Here is a 16,188-nt window from a genome sequence, read left to right on the forward strand (position 1 = left end):
GAGGTTACTGTGTATGACATCAACCCTAACACAAAATACCCAAAGGTAAGAGTTGTACCTTGAGGAACTGACTCTTTCATAAACAAAACTGTAACTGGATGAATTTAAAATGAGGCAAAATTATTTGCAAAGGTGAAAGGGCGAAAATAACCCTGAATACAGTAATGTTTATGGAATGCTCAAAAATATAGGATATGATAATTTTTTACCATAGAAATAATGAATCTCTCTTTTTATCAGTTAAAGTTAAATGTCTATAATATTATTTTCAAAATTAGTTCCATTTCTTCCTGTTGTGAATCAAGCAATGATTGTCTCTCTTAGTGAAAATATTTTGTCACTTAAAATTTGCTCGACTGACGTAGATTACAAATAAGAGCTTTATTTCTGCTGTAGGTTATGGAGATACAGGGTGATGCGGTGTTGAAGCTGGCGCTGACAATTTACAATGATGCGACAGGGGGAGATAACTACTCCGACATGTCGTGCATCGATACGAGCGTCGACGTACAGCTCGGATGTATCAGGGCTGTGTTCCTCATGAGATTTGTCAACGACCTGCTGGTAAATAACAGAAATTTTAGTACAATACATTTCGTGATGGGAAAGCTGCCTTTGCAGAGATTTGTCTCAAAATTTCATTTTAAAATTTGTAAATGAAAATACCCTCATGCATATTGAGACAACTTTTCATCTGAACAGACAAGGTGTTGGATTACATGGTGTAGAGTATTTATTTAATTTTATGACTGTTCACATTTAGGATTACCTGACCGGTTTCCAAGTAGAGGAATTGGAAACTCAGATAGAGGCGGCGCGTGACAGAGTCCGTGAGGCGTCTGAGGCAGTGGCAGAGAGCGCTAGGGGTGCGGTAGCCAGGCTCGCTGAGAAATCGCCCCGTGTGTCTATCAGGGTCGGGATGAGTGCCCCAGTCATTATCGTACCCCAGAGGTCAGACTCCCTCAAGGTGCTGATGGTGGACTTTGGACATCTGGAGGTCGGGAATTCCTTCAGTCCAGTGAAGACACAGGCTGATATCCCGGCCGTTCTGGACTCCATGAAGATCTGTCTGAAGTCACTTAAAATTGCAAGGTATCAGGTTATCTTTTGACATCCTGTTAAATGTTTAAGCCACACATTTTAAAGATTTTTAGTTGTACAAGAAAAATGGCCAGAATAATTTAGATTTATCTCCTCTTTATAACTAAATTTCTGAGTCTGAGAATATTGTTTACAACTTGAAAGGATAAACAGAAATGTATGTATACGCTGAATGAATTACATGTATATATTATTACTCTTATCTTCTCTACTTAGCAAAGATAGTTCAGAGTGTAAAATACACACCTAGTTAAACTAATTTGAAAACCATTGTGTGACATGATTTTGAAAGTGTTGGAAATAGAATTTTGGGTATGTGATACATTAAAGAAATCAATTTATGATTTTTATGTAGAAATTTCTTCCCAAATTTACAGAGCTGAGCTGAATGAGAGCAAGGCAGTAGTAGGTCAGTGTCTAATATTAGAACCGGTCAACATCACCCTGTCTGTCACGCGGAATCTGGCATTTGGTTGGTACAAAGAAATCCCAGCGGTGGACCTCTCAGGGCAGCTAGAGAGTATTTCTGTGAGTGAAAGAAAGTACACTGCAACAAATTTGAGTTTGTTAAGATCAAATTGACTATAGATCACAAGAAATAAAATGCTGAAATACCAAGAAAAAAAATAGATCAGTTCATTTTTATTAATGTTAAAAAATGTTTGTCTACGGACTCAGGTTAAGAACTGAGTAGGTAGGAAAAATTTTTTGGTAACTTAGTTAAAACTCATCAATGGAATGAAAAAATTTCGGAATGAAAAATAATAATAATTGTTGTTTCCTTCTTATAGGTAAATCTTTTTTGAATTGTCATTTTTAGCCAGATGGTTTGGAGCTGGCAAACAATTTCTAAAAGATTGTCTTAAAAAAATTGGTTTCCTTTAATTTTTAGCTCACCTCAACGAAGTTGGGGGGAGCTTATGTGATACCCTCGGTGTCGACGTCGGCGTCCCGGGTTAAGGTTAAGTTTTTTGGAGCAGTTTTCTTTTTAAGTACTTCTATGTCCTATATTGATTAGACATGCATGGAAGATGTTTCTATTGTGTTTCATTGTACCAGTCAAAGTTTCAGATGCTGCAATTTCAGCAAAGGAATGACCAGGTTAATGTTTTTGGTGCAGGTTAACATTTTTGGTGCAGTTTTTGGTGTAGGTCTCATTTCCGAGTAACTATGAGCCCTATGTTGATCAAACTTACATGGATGGTACATCTTAGGATGCATATTACAAGACTTGCTTCGGATGCTGAATCTGACCTACATTTTCCAGTTGAGTGAACAGGTTAAAATTTTTGGTGCAGGTTTCATTTCCAAGGTACTATGAACCCTATAATGACCAAACTTGCCTGGATGGTACATCTTAGGATGCATACTACCATACTTGCTTCGGATGCTGAATCTGTCCTACATTTTATGGATGAGTAAACAGGTTAAAGTTTATGGTGCAGGATTCATTTCCAAGTAACTTGAGCCCTATAATGACCAAACTTGCATGGATGGTACATCTAAGGGTGCATTCTACTAGGCTGGCTTCAGAAGCTGAATCTGACCTACATTTTCCGGATTAGTGAAAAGGTTAGTTTTTAGCTCACCTCAACGAAGTTGGGGGAGCTTATGTAATACCCTCGGCGTCAGCGTCGGTGTCGGCGTTAGCGTCCCAGGTTAAGGTTAAGTTTTTTGGAGCAGTTTTCTTTTTAAGTACTTCTATGTCCTATATTGATAAGACATGCATGGAAGATGGTTCTAGTGTGTTTCATTGTACCAGTCAAAGTATCAGATGCTGCAATTTTAGCAAAGGAATAACCAGGTTAATGTTTTTGGAGCAGGTTAACATTTTTGGTGCAGTTTTTGGTGTAGGTCTCATTTCCGAGAAACTATAAGCCCTATGTTGACCAAACTTGCATGGATGGTACATCTTAGGATGCACACTACCAGGCTTGCTTTGGATGCTGAATCTGACCTACAATTTCTGCATGAGTGAACAGGTTTATGTTTTTGGTGCAGGTCTCATTTCTAAGTAACTATGAGCACTATCGTGACCAAACTTGCATGGATGATACATCTAAGGATGCATACTACCAGACTTGCTTTGGATGCTGAATCTGACCTACATTTTCTGGTTGAGTGAACAGGTTAAAGTTTTGGGTGCAGGTTTCATTTGAAAGATACTATGAGCCCTATGTTGACCAAACTTGCATGGATGGTACATCTTAGGATGCATACTACCAGACTTGCTTCGGATGCTGAATTTGACCTACATTTTCCAGTTGAGTATACAGGTAAAAGTTTTTGGTGCAGGTTTCATTTCCAAGTTACTATGAGCCCTATAATGACCAAACTTGCATGGATGGTACATCTTAGGATGCATACTACCAGACTTGCTTCGGATGCTGAATCTGACCTACATTTTCCGGTTGAGTGAACAGGTTAAAGTTTTTGGTGCAGGTTTCATTTCAAAGATACTATGAGCCCTATATTGACCAAACTTGCATGGATGGTACATCTTAGGATGCATACTACCAGACTTGCTTTGGATGCTGAATCTGACCTGCATTTTCCAGTTGAGTAAATAGCTTAAAGTTTTTGGTGTAGGTTTCATTTCCAAGGTACTATGAGCCCTATAATGACCAAACTTGCATGGATAGTACATCTAATGGTGCATTCTACCAACCTGGCTTCAGATGCTGAATCTGACCAACATTTTCTGGATTAGTGAAAAGGTGAGATTTTATACAGGTTTCATTTCCAAGTAACTTTGAGCTCTATGTTGAGCAAACTTGCATGGATGATACATCTTTGGATGCACACTAATGGACTTGCTTCAGATGCTGAATTTGACATACATTTTCCAGATAATGGACCTCGTAAAAGTTATGGGTGCAGGTCTATTACCAAGAAACTATAAGGCTTATATAAACCAAACTTGCACAAATGATGCATCAAGGGATGAAAACTCTCAAACTTGCTTCAGATGCTAGATTTTAATTACGTTTTCATGAAGAGGAACTAGTTTGACGTTTTTATATAGGTCTATTCCAAAGTATCAAATCAAAATTGCATAAATTTTGCATTTTTGGATGTACACTTTTTGTTGGTTAATTGTGTGACTTTGCCTTACTTAAAGACAACATTCGTTGAGGTGAGCTCTGTTATCTCTGATTACCTATGTTTTTTTATAAGGCTACCATGAGTCAGGGTGACTACAAGGTAATAATGACCTTACTGAATGACAACCTGTCAGAGGGTCAGAAGTCAGAGAGTGTCGCTAAGCAACCAAAGGTCAAGGACACAGAGCTGACACAGGCAGAGATTCCCCCGACACAACAGGAGGAGGCAACCACTGGTGAGTGTTGATCTGTGAAAAAACTCACTCAGTAGCATTTATAGTTGATAGATTTTCATCCATGAGTTTAAAAATAAAATTATTGTAACAAATTACAAGGATAATCAGGATTACTGAATTGTGCATATTATTTAGTTACAGAGTATCATCAGGTTATAGAATATGATGTTATCTATAGATTGTGAATTTATATATGTGACACTGCTTCAATTAAAAACAATGAAATATCAGAATAAAGTGAAGTTATTGTGAAGAATTTTCTCCCCTAACAGCGGGTTCCCCGTCCATCACAGTTACTCCCCCTGAGCAGTCTGATTCCTTCAAACTCCACACACAGCTCAAGTTTGAGTTCCAGATCACCACACTGTCTGCCACTCTCTACACAGGGGAGAGCAATCTGGTGAGTCAGATGTTATATGATAATATAAAGGGAGAGATATCAGAAAGATATTGTAACAAAATGGGCCAATTAAGTATAATAAAAGAAAAATTTAGAAAAAGTCAAAGGATGATCCAGCTAGTGTTCTTCATTGCTAATTTTTATGGTTATTCAGAACAGCCAAGGACATTGAAAGGATTTTATGTGGAAAAACATTTTACCATATGGCATTTACAAACAAAATATTATAATGTATTTTGTCACAATGTCCTTATTTATTTGAATTCAGACAAAAGATGGAGAGAACTCCAGGTCAGCTGATAATGCCCTAGGTCAGTTCATGCTGGAGGTCATCAGGGTCAATGGTCAAATGAAGAGTGATGGCTCCATGACAACCAAGGTCATCCTCAAGGACACTGTACTGGATGACAAAAGGAAGGAGAAACAAGAAAAAGCAGGAGTCAACAGGTAATGAAAGAAAAATAAGAGGTAGGAATGTGTAGGGGGGGGCAATATTCCTTGTGTTTTATCAATTATGTGAAGTTATAGTAATATTTCAGGTTTCATTTATTGAAATACTTAATCTGTGAAGAAATCTTTGTTCCGATAATTTATAATTTAATAAAACTAATTTTTAAGCATTAATAAGTCCATTGATAATAATCATTATGCAAAAATTTAGATGCTCACTACAAAATATCCATGATACTGTATACAAAACTTAAAAAGACTTGAGATAGTTCACTCCCACTGAGCATCAGTAACCATGGTAAGGGTATCATGTTTACACAGATATAATGGCGGGATGTAAGTTAAGTTGTGTTGCCCTTAAGAATATTACTGATATCATTTACTGTTTCACTGCTTAGTTCACAAGGTGCCATCAGGTAAATAATTAATTTCTGCATGTGTTTTTTACTAACACAATATATTTATCATATGTAGTTGTTGTTAGAGCCTGCTGGGTATAGCTCATGATTGACCCAGTAGGAATTATCTTCAGCTGTTAGGTGAAAACCGGTATGATTTTGTGTGACAATGCATTTGAAATGTAATTTCCTACTGTTCTAGTGTCACAAGAAAACACTAGTGGTCTGAGGAAATACTGTTGCTTTCTTATAATCTAGCGAATGGAAGTTACTCTGGAATCTGTCCGACTGACTTTTTTCAGGAATTCTAGATTTTTTTTTCATCCTAAAGGTTCATACTTGTCTTAGTACTTTGAAAGTGCATCGTTTCATCGCTGAATGAAAGAGAATCTCTAGAGCATTTTGTAGCATAGAAAAGAATTTTTGAAAATAAATTCTGAATTATTATTTTTAACATTTCAGCAGTTTGCATGAATTGTGTCATTCACAAAAATTTTTAATTTGAATATTTAAAACTATATGATTTTTTAATTGCATGCATCTTTAATTTGTTGATTTTTTTTGGGGGGGGGGGATTAAAATTTCTTATGAAATTTTGTCCTCTCTTGTAAGAAAACATTTCAAAATAGGTTTGTTTATTTCCAATTATATATAGAATAGAAACTCCTTACTCTTATCCCCTTATGAAAAACATTTAAAGATAAAACATATCCATATCCCTGGAAACCCCTTGGTCTGTGTGGTGGCAAGGATATATTATAACAGTATTCATTTTTGTTTGTCTTAAAAGACTGAAATGTTACTAGGAATTTGAACTAGAAGAAATATAAGTATTTTGCCAGCTTCCAAACTCTTGTAGGATATACTGTATGAAACAAAGTTGGATTTATTCATTTATAAAGCCCAGTGTTGCATCCATAAGCTCTTTCTTATTCTGAGATCAATTCATGTTGTTCACACTTATTATTTTTGTATCATGAAGCAATCAAATTACCTTTTTTGCATCCAATTTTTTCATCATTCATTTACATGTAATCTGTTCTACATACAATTGACACATTGAACTTCATTTGTTTCTTTATACCCATACAAATATCCAACATTCCATGTGTCTATCCATGCTTTCACCAGAATTTCCTCTTCAGAGTATATTTTTACTGTTTTAAGGATGATAGAGAGGTTTACAGGGGAAGGGAAGCAGGAGAATATGATAGATGTAAACTTCACCCAGGAACCCAACCAAGATAAGGACAGTGAGTATTAGAGAGAGAGAGAGAGAGAGAGAGAGAGAGAGAAAGAGAGAGAGAGAGAGAGGAACTGAACCAAGATAAAGACAGTGAGTATTAGAGAGAGAAGAGAGAAGGGGGGGGGGGGGGGGAGAGAACAAGACAGAGAGAGATAGCTTTTATTGTTTTGTTGGTTTATAATTCTAATACAAGTGGAGATATCATGCTGCTATTAGTTGTTATTTAAGAATAAAAACTTCTGGAAGATATTCATCTGCTATCATTAAGTTATTTTAGTGCAAGTGAAGATGTCCAGCTGTTATTGTTTTGTTATTCTAGTACAATAATGTTGTGTTATTCTAGTACAAGATATCTAGCTGTTAATGTTTTGTAATATTATTACAAGTGAAGATACCTAGCTGTTATCATTCTGTTGTTTTGTTATTTCAGTCCAAGTGAAGATATCCAGTATCAGGGTGGTGGCCTGCCTGGACTTCCTGGTACCTCTGGGTGACTTTTTAACCAGTGGACTACCAGACTCACAGCCAACAGTACAGACTCAAACACAAACACAGAGTAAAGGTCTGTATCAACAACTCAGACTCAAACACAAACACACAGTAAAGGTCTGTATCAACAACTCAGACTCAAACACAAACACACAGTAAATGTCTGTATCAACAACTCAGACTCAAACACAAACACACAGTAAAGGTCTGTATCAACAACTCAGACTCAAACACAAACACACAGTAAAGGTCTGTATCAACAACTCAGACTCAAACACAAACACACAGTAAAGGTCTGTATCAACAGTACAGCCTCAAACACAAACACAGAATTAAGGTCTGTATCAACAACTCAGACTCAAACACAAACACACAGTAAAGGTCTGTATCAACAGTACAGCCTCAAACACAAACACAGAGTAAAGGTCTGTATCAACAACTCAGACTCAAACACAAAAACAGAGTAAAGTCTGTATCAACAACTCAGACTCAAACACAAACACACAGTAAAGGTCTGTATCAACAACTCAGACTCAAACACAAACACAGAGTAAAGGCCTGTATCAACAGTACAGCCTCAAACACAAACACACAGTAAAGGTCTGTATCAACAACTCAGACTCAAACACAAACACACAGTAAAGGTCTGTATCAACAACTCAGACTCAAACACAAACACACAGTAAAGGTCTTTATCAACCGTACAGCCTCAAACACAAACACAGAGTAAAGGTCTGTATCAACAGTACAGCCTCAAACACAAACACACAGTAAAGGTCTGTATCAACAGTACAGCCTCAAACACAAACACACAATAAAGGTCTGTATCAACAGTACAGCCTCAAACACAAACACACAGTAAAGGTCTGTATCAACAACTCAGACTCAAACACAAACACAGAGTAAAGGTCTGTATCAACAACTCAGACTCAAACACAAACACACAGTAAAGGTCTGTATCAACAACTCAGACTCAAACACAAACACACAGTAAAGGTCTGTATCAACAGTACAGCCTCAAACACAAACACAGAATTAAGGTCTGTATCAACAACTCAGACTCAAACACAAACACAGAGTAAAGTCTGTATCAACAACTCAGACTCAAACACAAACACAGAGTAAAGGTCTGTATCAACAGTACAGCCTCAAACACAAACACACAGTAAAGGTCTGTATCAACAACTCAGACTCAAACACAAACACAGAGTAAAGGCCTGTATCAACAGTACAGCCTCAAACACAAACACACAGTAAAGGTCTGTATCAACAACTCAGACTCAAACACAAACACAGAGTAAAGGTCTGTATCAACAACTCAGACTCAAACACAAACACAGAGTAAAGGTCTGTATCAACAACTCAGACTCAAACACAAACACACAGTAAAGGTCTGTATCAACAACTCAGACTCAAACACAAACACAGAGTACAGTCCCATGAAACGTTCTACTTTCCCATTTTTCCGTTCGCTCACCGTTCGTTCAGCGTTCGTTCACCGTTCGTTCACCGTTCGTTCAGCGTGCGTTCACCATTCGCTCTTCGTTCACAGTATTGCGTTCACCGTTCACCGTGCGCTCGCGTTCACCGTTCACAAAACGTTCACCGTTCACTCTTCGTTCCGTTTACTTTGCGTTCACCTTGCGTTCACCGTTCACTTATCGTTCAGTCTTCATTGTCATTCGGAACTCCGAAGTGAAAGGACTTATCTTTTTGATGGTAAGGATTTACATGTTTTTTAATTAAATAACTTAGATATCGTGTTTAAAGAAGAATTATTTCGTTGCAAAAATTATCTATGATGTTTATATTTCTATTAAACATTTGTACATGTAATAACTCAGCTGTTACTTATTTTATGAATTTTCCCTGGAAAATAATTAATACATTAAGTACCTACATGTATGTAGAGCGATGCTAAAATATTAAATTCAAAAAAGGGCAATGTACAAATGCTTCACGCATGGCATCAATTTGATGTAATTTTAAAGAGGACAAATTATTAATGGATGTATAATAATTAATCCAAGTCTTTTACAGGACAAGAATACATAAAAAAATTATTTCTACAGTAACACGTATTTAAACTTCATGTAGGTTTGGGAATTATGAACAGTACTGCAAATATTCAGTTAATTAAATATCTTTAGAGCTAATTAAGTTGATGGTGTGGATTTAAATTCTAGAAAAGACCAACTGTTTAAAATAGTCTATTATTAGAGAAGAAAATTTCCTTCCTTCTCCGTACCTAAACATGTTTAAAAATATCTGTTTTGCTATTCAGTATAATTAAGACACTCCCCCCCCCGGTGCCTTTTCTCCCGAAATAAAATTCTTATTGAGTTTTTTCAGTATATTTTAATCAATATTTAATTTTTACTGTAACACAAGAAAATCAGTCTTAAAACCAACATCAAACAGTCATTAAACAATAGTATTTTAGTATAAACTTGTGCCGACAGTAGTATTTTAAATTGGCAGGGAATATGTTTCACTTTCAATTTAAAACTTAATCTATCCGAATTATTTTTTTTCTGCAGGAATGTAAAAATCAGATCTAGAAATGATAGGGAAAAATATTAAAGCTTCTTGGCATACTAAGTGACTCCTTGCCTTCGGCATGTTCGGTGTAACGCGATTTCCACACCTCTACTGTGTCGAATTATTTTGATTGACAGCACAAGCACGCTACTACAAATATAGCACGGACTTCCTGTGAACTGTGTGAACTTGATGATGGAAAATAAAAGCCAATGATTACTGTCAAATGGATTTGTTAATCTTTAAAAAAAGATTACCTTTATTACCTTTATTGCTTGGAATATTTAGCATAAATAATTAAAATTTTTATTTGATACAACATATATCTGAGAATCGAGGGGGTTATCTCTCTATCTTACTCTCTCTCTCTCTCTCCCTCTCTCTCTCTCGAACATTTCTCTGTTCAATAAAAACTATGACAACACATTACTTATTTAGTTTTGAAAATTTAATCTACACATGTATTACAAATAATTTGAATGCCTCTTTCCAACATCTTGACCGAGTATAATCACGGCCGGGAAATGTCTACAGATACATGTACATGAAGAAGTTAGCTAAAATAATCGTCATAAAAGAATAAAAGGCATATAAATATAGAATATTTTGTAGTAGAATTTCAATAAAACGAGAATTTTTATGCAGTACGATAACAGTCAACGTCAACAGATAATTGTGAATTTTAAAAAAATCCGTTATTTTACTCAGAATCGCTTTGGCACGGAAATACATGTACGGTTGTTTCAACTTCGTAAAATATAATTAATTCATTCTATAAGTAGCAGCTTTATCTTCAGAAGTCCACATTATTTTATTAGTGAAAAGAATAAGCATAATTATTTACTATATAAGTAGATTAATTTATTTTTTAAGTACAATCGGTAACAAATACACGTTTGACGGCGATTAAAATCATGTTATTAAAATATCGATTTAAACATATAGGTATGTGCAGAAAAAAATGTTTTTATTTATTTATTTATCTATTGATTAATTAATTTATTAATTTATTTATTTACTTATTTATTTATTTAATTAATAGTTTATCTATTGTTTATCTCAGTAGCAGTTTTATCTTCTAAAGTCCACATTATTTTATTAGTTAAAAGAATAAGCATAATTATTTACTTTGTAAGATTAATTTATTTTTTAACTACACGCGGAAACAAATACACGTTTGACAGCGATTAAAATCATGTTATTAAAATATCGATTTAAACATACGTATGTGTAGAATTTTTTAATATTATTATTTATTTACTTATTTATATATTAGTTTTCTTTTGTTTATCTATTGTGTATTTATATTTATTTTTGACATTTGAATAATAGAATAAAAGAATAATTTCAATACAAGGAAAACACCGAAGGCATTCCGAATAAATCGTTCATCTTGCGTTCACTGTTCGTTCACCGTTCACATTGCGCTCGCGTTCGCGCTCCGTTCGCGTTCTGCGTTCACTCACCGTTCACCGTTCACACATCGTTCACCAAGTTGCGTTCACCGTTCGCACATCGTTCACTCACCGTTCGCTCTGCGTTCGTTCACCGTTCGTTCAGCGTTCGCTCAGCGTTCGTTCACCGTTCAGGTGGGAAAGTAGAACGTTTCAGGGACTGTAAAGGCCTGTATCAACAGTACAGCCTCAAACACAAACACAGAGTAAAGGCCTGTATCAACAGTACAGCCTCAAACACAAACACACAGTAAAGGTCTGTATCAACAGTACAGCCTCAAACACAAACACACAGTAAAGGTCTGTATCAACAACTCAGACTCAAACACAAACACAGAGTAAAGTCTGTATCAACAACTCAGACTCAAACACAAACACAGAGTAAAGGTCTGTATCAACAGTACAGCCTCAAACACAAACACACAGTAAAGGTCTGTATCAACAACTCAGACTCAAACACAAACACACAGTAAAGGTCTGTATCAACAACTCAGACTCAAACACAAACACACAGTAAAGTCTGTATCAACAACTCAGACTCAAACACAAACACAGAGTAAAGGTCTGTATCAACAACTCAGACTCAAACACAAAAACAGAGTAAAGTCTGTATCAACAACTCAGACTCAAACACAAACACAGAGTAAAGGTCTGTATCAACAACTCAGACTCAAACACAAAAACAGAGTAAAGTCTGTATCAACAACTCAGACTCAAACACAAACACACAGTAAAGGTCTGTATCAACAGTACAGCCTCAAACACAAACACACAGTAAAGGTCTGTATCAACAGTACAGCCTCAAACACAAACACAGAGTAAAGTCTGTATCAACAACTCAGACTCAAACACAAACACAGAGTAAAGGTCTGTATCAACAACTCAGACTCAAACACAAACACAGAGTAAAGGCCTGTATCAACAGTACAGCCTCAAACACAAACACAGAGTAAAGGTCTGTATCAACAGTACAGCCTCAAACACAAACACAGAATTAAGGTCTGTATCAACAACTCAGACTCAAACACAAACACAGAGTAAAGTCTGTATCAACAACTCAGACTCAAACACAAACACAGAGTAAAGGTCTGTATCAACAGTACAGCCTCAAACACAAACACAGAATTAAGGTCTGTATCAACAACTCAGACTCAAACACAAACACAGAGTAAAGGTCTGTATCAACAGTACAGCCTCAAACACAAACACAGAATTAAGCTCTGTATCAACAACTCAGACTCAAACACAAACACACAGTAAAGTCTGTATCAACAACTCAGACTCAAACACAAACACACAGTAAAGGTCTGTATCAACAGTACAGCCTCAAACACAAACACAGAGTAAAGTCTGTGTCAACAACTGAGACTCAAACACAAACACACAGTAAAGTCTGTATCAACAACTCAGACTCAAACACAAACACAGAGTAAAGGTCTGTATCAACAACTCAGACTCAAACACAAACACACAGTAAAGGTCTGTATCAACAGTACAGCCTCAAACACAAACACAGAGTAAAGGTCTGTATCAACAACTCAGCCTCAAACACAAACACACAGTAAAGGTCTGTATCAACAACTCAGACTCAAACACAAACACACAGTAAAGGTCTGTATCAACAACTCAGACTCAAACACAAACACACAGTAAAGGTCTGTATCAACAACTCAGACTCAAACACAAACACACAGTAAAGGTCTGTATCAACAGTACAGCCTCAAACACAAACACAGAATTAAGCTCTGTATCAACAACTCAGACTCAAACACAAACACACAGTAAAGTCTGTATCAACAACTCAGACTCAAACACAAACACACAGTAAAGGTCTGTATCAACAGTACAGCCTCAAACACAAACACAGAGTAAAGTCTGTGTCAACAACTGAGACTCAAACACAAACACACAGTAAAGTCTGTATCAACAACTCAGACTCAAACACAAACACAGAGTAAAGGTCTGTATCAACAACTCAGACTCAAACACAAACACACAGTAAAGGTCTGTATCAACAGTACAGCCTCAAACACAAACACAGAGTAAAGGTCTGTATCAACAACTCAGCCTCAAACACAAACACACAGTAAAGGTCTGTATCAACAACTCAGACTCAAACACAAACACACAGTAAAGGTCTGTATCAACAACTCAGACTCAAACACAAACACACAGTAAAGGTCTGTATCAACAACTCAGACTCAAACACAAACACAGAGTAAAGGTCTGTATCAACAACTCAGACTCAAACACAAAAACAGAGTAAAGTCTGTATCAACAACTCAGACTCAAACACAAACACAGAGCAAAAGGTCTGTATCAACAACTCAGACTCAAACACAAAAACAGAGTAAAGTCTGTATCAACAACTCAGACTCAAACACAAACACACAGTAAAGGTCTGTATCAACAGTACAGCCTCAAACACAAACACACAGTAAAGGTCTGTATCAACAGTACAGCCTCAAACACAAACACAGAGTAAAGTCTGTATCAACAACTCAGACTCAAACACAAACACAGAGTAAAGGTCTGTATCAACAACTCAGACTCAAACACAAACACAGAGTAAAGGTCTGTATCAACAGTACAGCCTCAAACACAAACACAGAGTAAAGGTCTGTATCAACAGTACAGCCTCAAACACAAACACAGAATTAAGGTCTGTATCAACAACTCAGACTCAAACACAAACACAGAGTAAAGTCTGTATCAACAACTCAGACTCAAACACAAACACAGAGTAAAGGTCTGTATCAACAGTACAGCCTCAAACACAAACACAGAATTAAGGTCTGTATCAACAACTCAGACTCAAACACAAACACAGAGTAAAGTCTGTGTCAACAACTCAGACTCAAACACAAACACACAGTAAAGGTCTGTATCAACAACTCAGACTCAAACACAAACACACAGTAAAGGTCTGTATCAACAGTACAGCCTCAAACACAAACACAGAATTAAGCTCTGTATCAACAACTCAGACTCAAACACAAACACACAGTAAAGTCTGTATCAACAACTCAGACTCAAACACAAACACACAGTAAAGGTCTGTATCAACAGTACAGCCTCAAACACAAACACAGAGTAAAGTCTGTGTCAACAACTGAGACTCAAACACAAACACACAGTAAAGTCTGTATCAACAACTCAGACTCAAACACAAACACAGAGTAAAGGTCTGTATCAACAACTCAGACTCAAACACAAACACACAGTAAAGGTCTGTATCAACAGTACAGCCTCAAACACAAACATAGAGTAAAGGTCTGTATCAATAACTCAGACTCAAACACAAACACACAGTAAAGGTCTGTATCAACAACTCAGACTCAAACACAAACACAGAGTAAAGGTCTGTATCAACAACTCAGACTCAAACACAAACACAGAGTAAAGGTCTGTATCAACAACTCAGACTCAAACACAAACACAGAGTAAAGGTCTGTATCAACAACTCAGACTCAAACACAAAAACAGAGTAAAGTCTGTATCAACAACTCAGACTCAAACACAAACACAGAGTAAAGGTCTGTATCAACAGTACAGCCTCAAACACAAACACAGAGCAAAGGTCTGTATCAACAGTACAGCCTCAAACACAAACACAGAATTAAGGTCTGTATCAACAACTCAGACTCAAACACAAAAACAGAGTAAAGACTGTATCAACAACTCAGACTCAAACACAAACACACAGTAAAGGTCTGTATCAACAACTCAGACTCAAACACAAACACAGAGTAAAGGTCTGTATCAACAGCTCAGCAGACTCAAACACAAACACAGAGTAAAGGTCTGTATTTTTGTGTCTTCTCTCATCAAGAAATGAGAAATTTTTAAACCCTGTGTTTCACATTTTCTAAGTAGGCAGAGTGAATTTTCCTATTCACCTAATATTTCTTATTTGGTTGTCCTTGTGGCTATTCCAACATGTCTGAAATTCAAGTACTGATGACAAGTATTTATTTGATTGACAGCTGTGACCCCAGCTAAAGCCCCGCCTCCTCCTACCAGTGAAATGTCAATCATCGTTACCATGGAGAAACCAGAAATCATTCTGATTGAAGATCAGATGGATCCTACGTCTAATGCTCTCTTGCTCAGTGTAAGTATGGACAGAGGCTTTGATTACAGTATCAAGTCACTTACAATGGGGCTCCATTTTCTTTTTTCAAACTACAGTAAAACTGGGTTGTAACGAAGTCACTGGGACCTATGAAATTACTTCACTAAATCCGTAATTCATTATAACCATATAAGAAATCCATTGAATTTATAAAGCTGGGGATCAAAGATGACTTCGCTATATCCGTAAATTCTCAATATCCATGTTCGTACTAAACGAGTTTTGCTGTATAGTAAAACTGGGTTCAGTGGGAGGTACGAAATATTCTTAATTCATTATATCCGTGAAAGGAATTTGTTAAATTTATAGAGTTGGGGATCAAAAATAAATTTGCTATATCCTTGAATTTACAATATTTCCATGTTCGTACTGAACAAGTTCTACTGTATGTTGTTTATAATGTTTCTATTTATAGATGGAGTTGTTATTCAGAATGAGGGTAACCCCGGAGACACAGGATATGTCAGCGAGTGTCAGTAATCTACAGATTGCATCGGCTATCTTCAACGAGAGGGAAAAACGCAAAGCCCAGGTAAATGTATAGTGAAACCTGTCTAATCCGACATACGCTGTGAGACAAATTTTGTGTCGGAATAGACAGGGTGTCTGATTGCACAATGTAACACATGGAAAA

General features: G+C 36.4%; 1 protein-coding gene across 1 annotated transcript; it reads left to right on the forward strand.

Annotated features, from left to right (window-relative positions):
• Nucleotides 1–6: 6 nt before the first annotated feature.
• LOC134243324 (intermembrane lipid transfer protein VPS13C-like) lies at nt 7–16,086 on the forward strand (the record flags this gene model as incomplete). The annotated part of the gene is made up of 12 exons (XM_062725590.1): nt 7–45; nt 397–564; nt 764–1,092; nt 1,479–1,629; nt 4,279–4,441; nt 4,714–4,841; nt 5,110–5,288; nt 5,690–5,707; nt 6,857–6,942; nt 7,366–7,497; nt 15,406–15,533; nt 15,970–16,086. Coding segments are annotated over 12 exons (1,638 nt in total), but the record flags the coding sequence as incomplete, so codon positions are not given.
• Between the last annotated feature and the right edge of the window lie 102 nt (nt 16,087–16,188).

The sequence above is a fragment of the Saccostrea cucullata genome, unplaced genomic scaffold, assembly GCF_032062105.1.
Source record: "Saccostrea cucullata isolate Sc308-1 unplaced genomic scaffold, CSIRO_AGI_Scuc_v1 ctg14456, whole genome shotgun sequence".
NCBI lineage: Eukaryota > Metazoa > Mollusca > Bivalvia > Ostreida > Ostreidae > Saccostrea > Saccostrea cuccullata.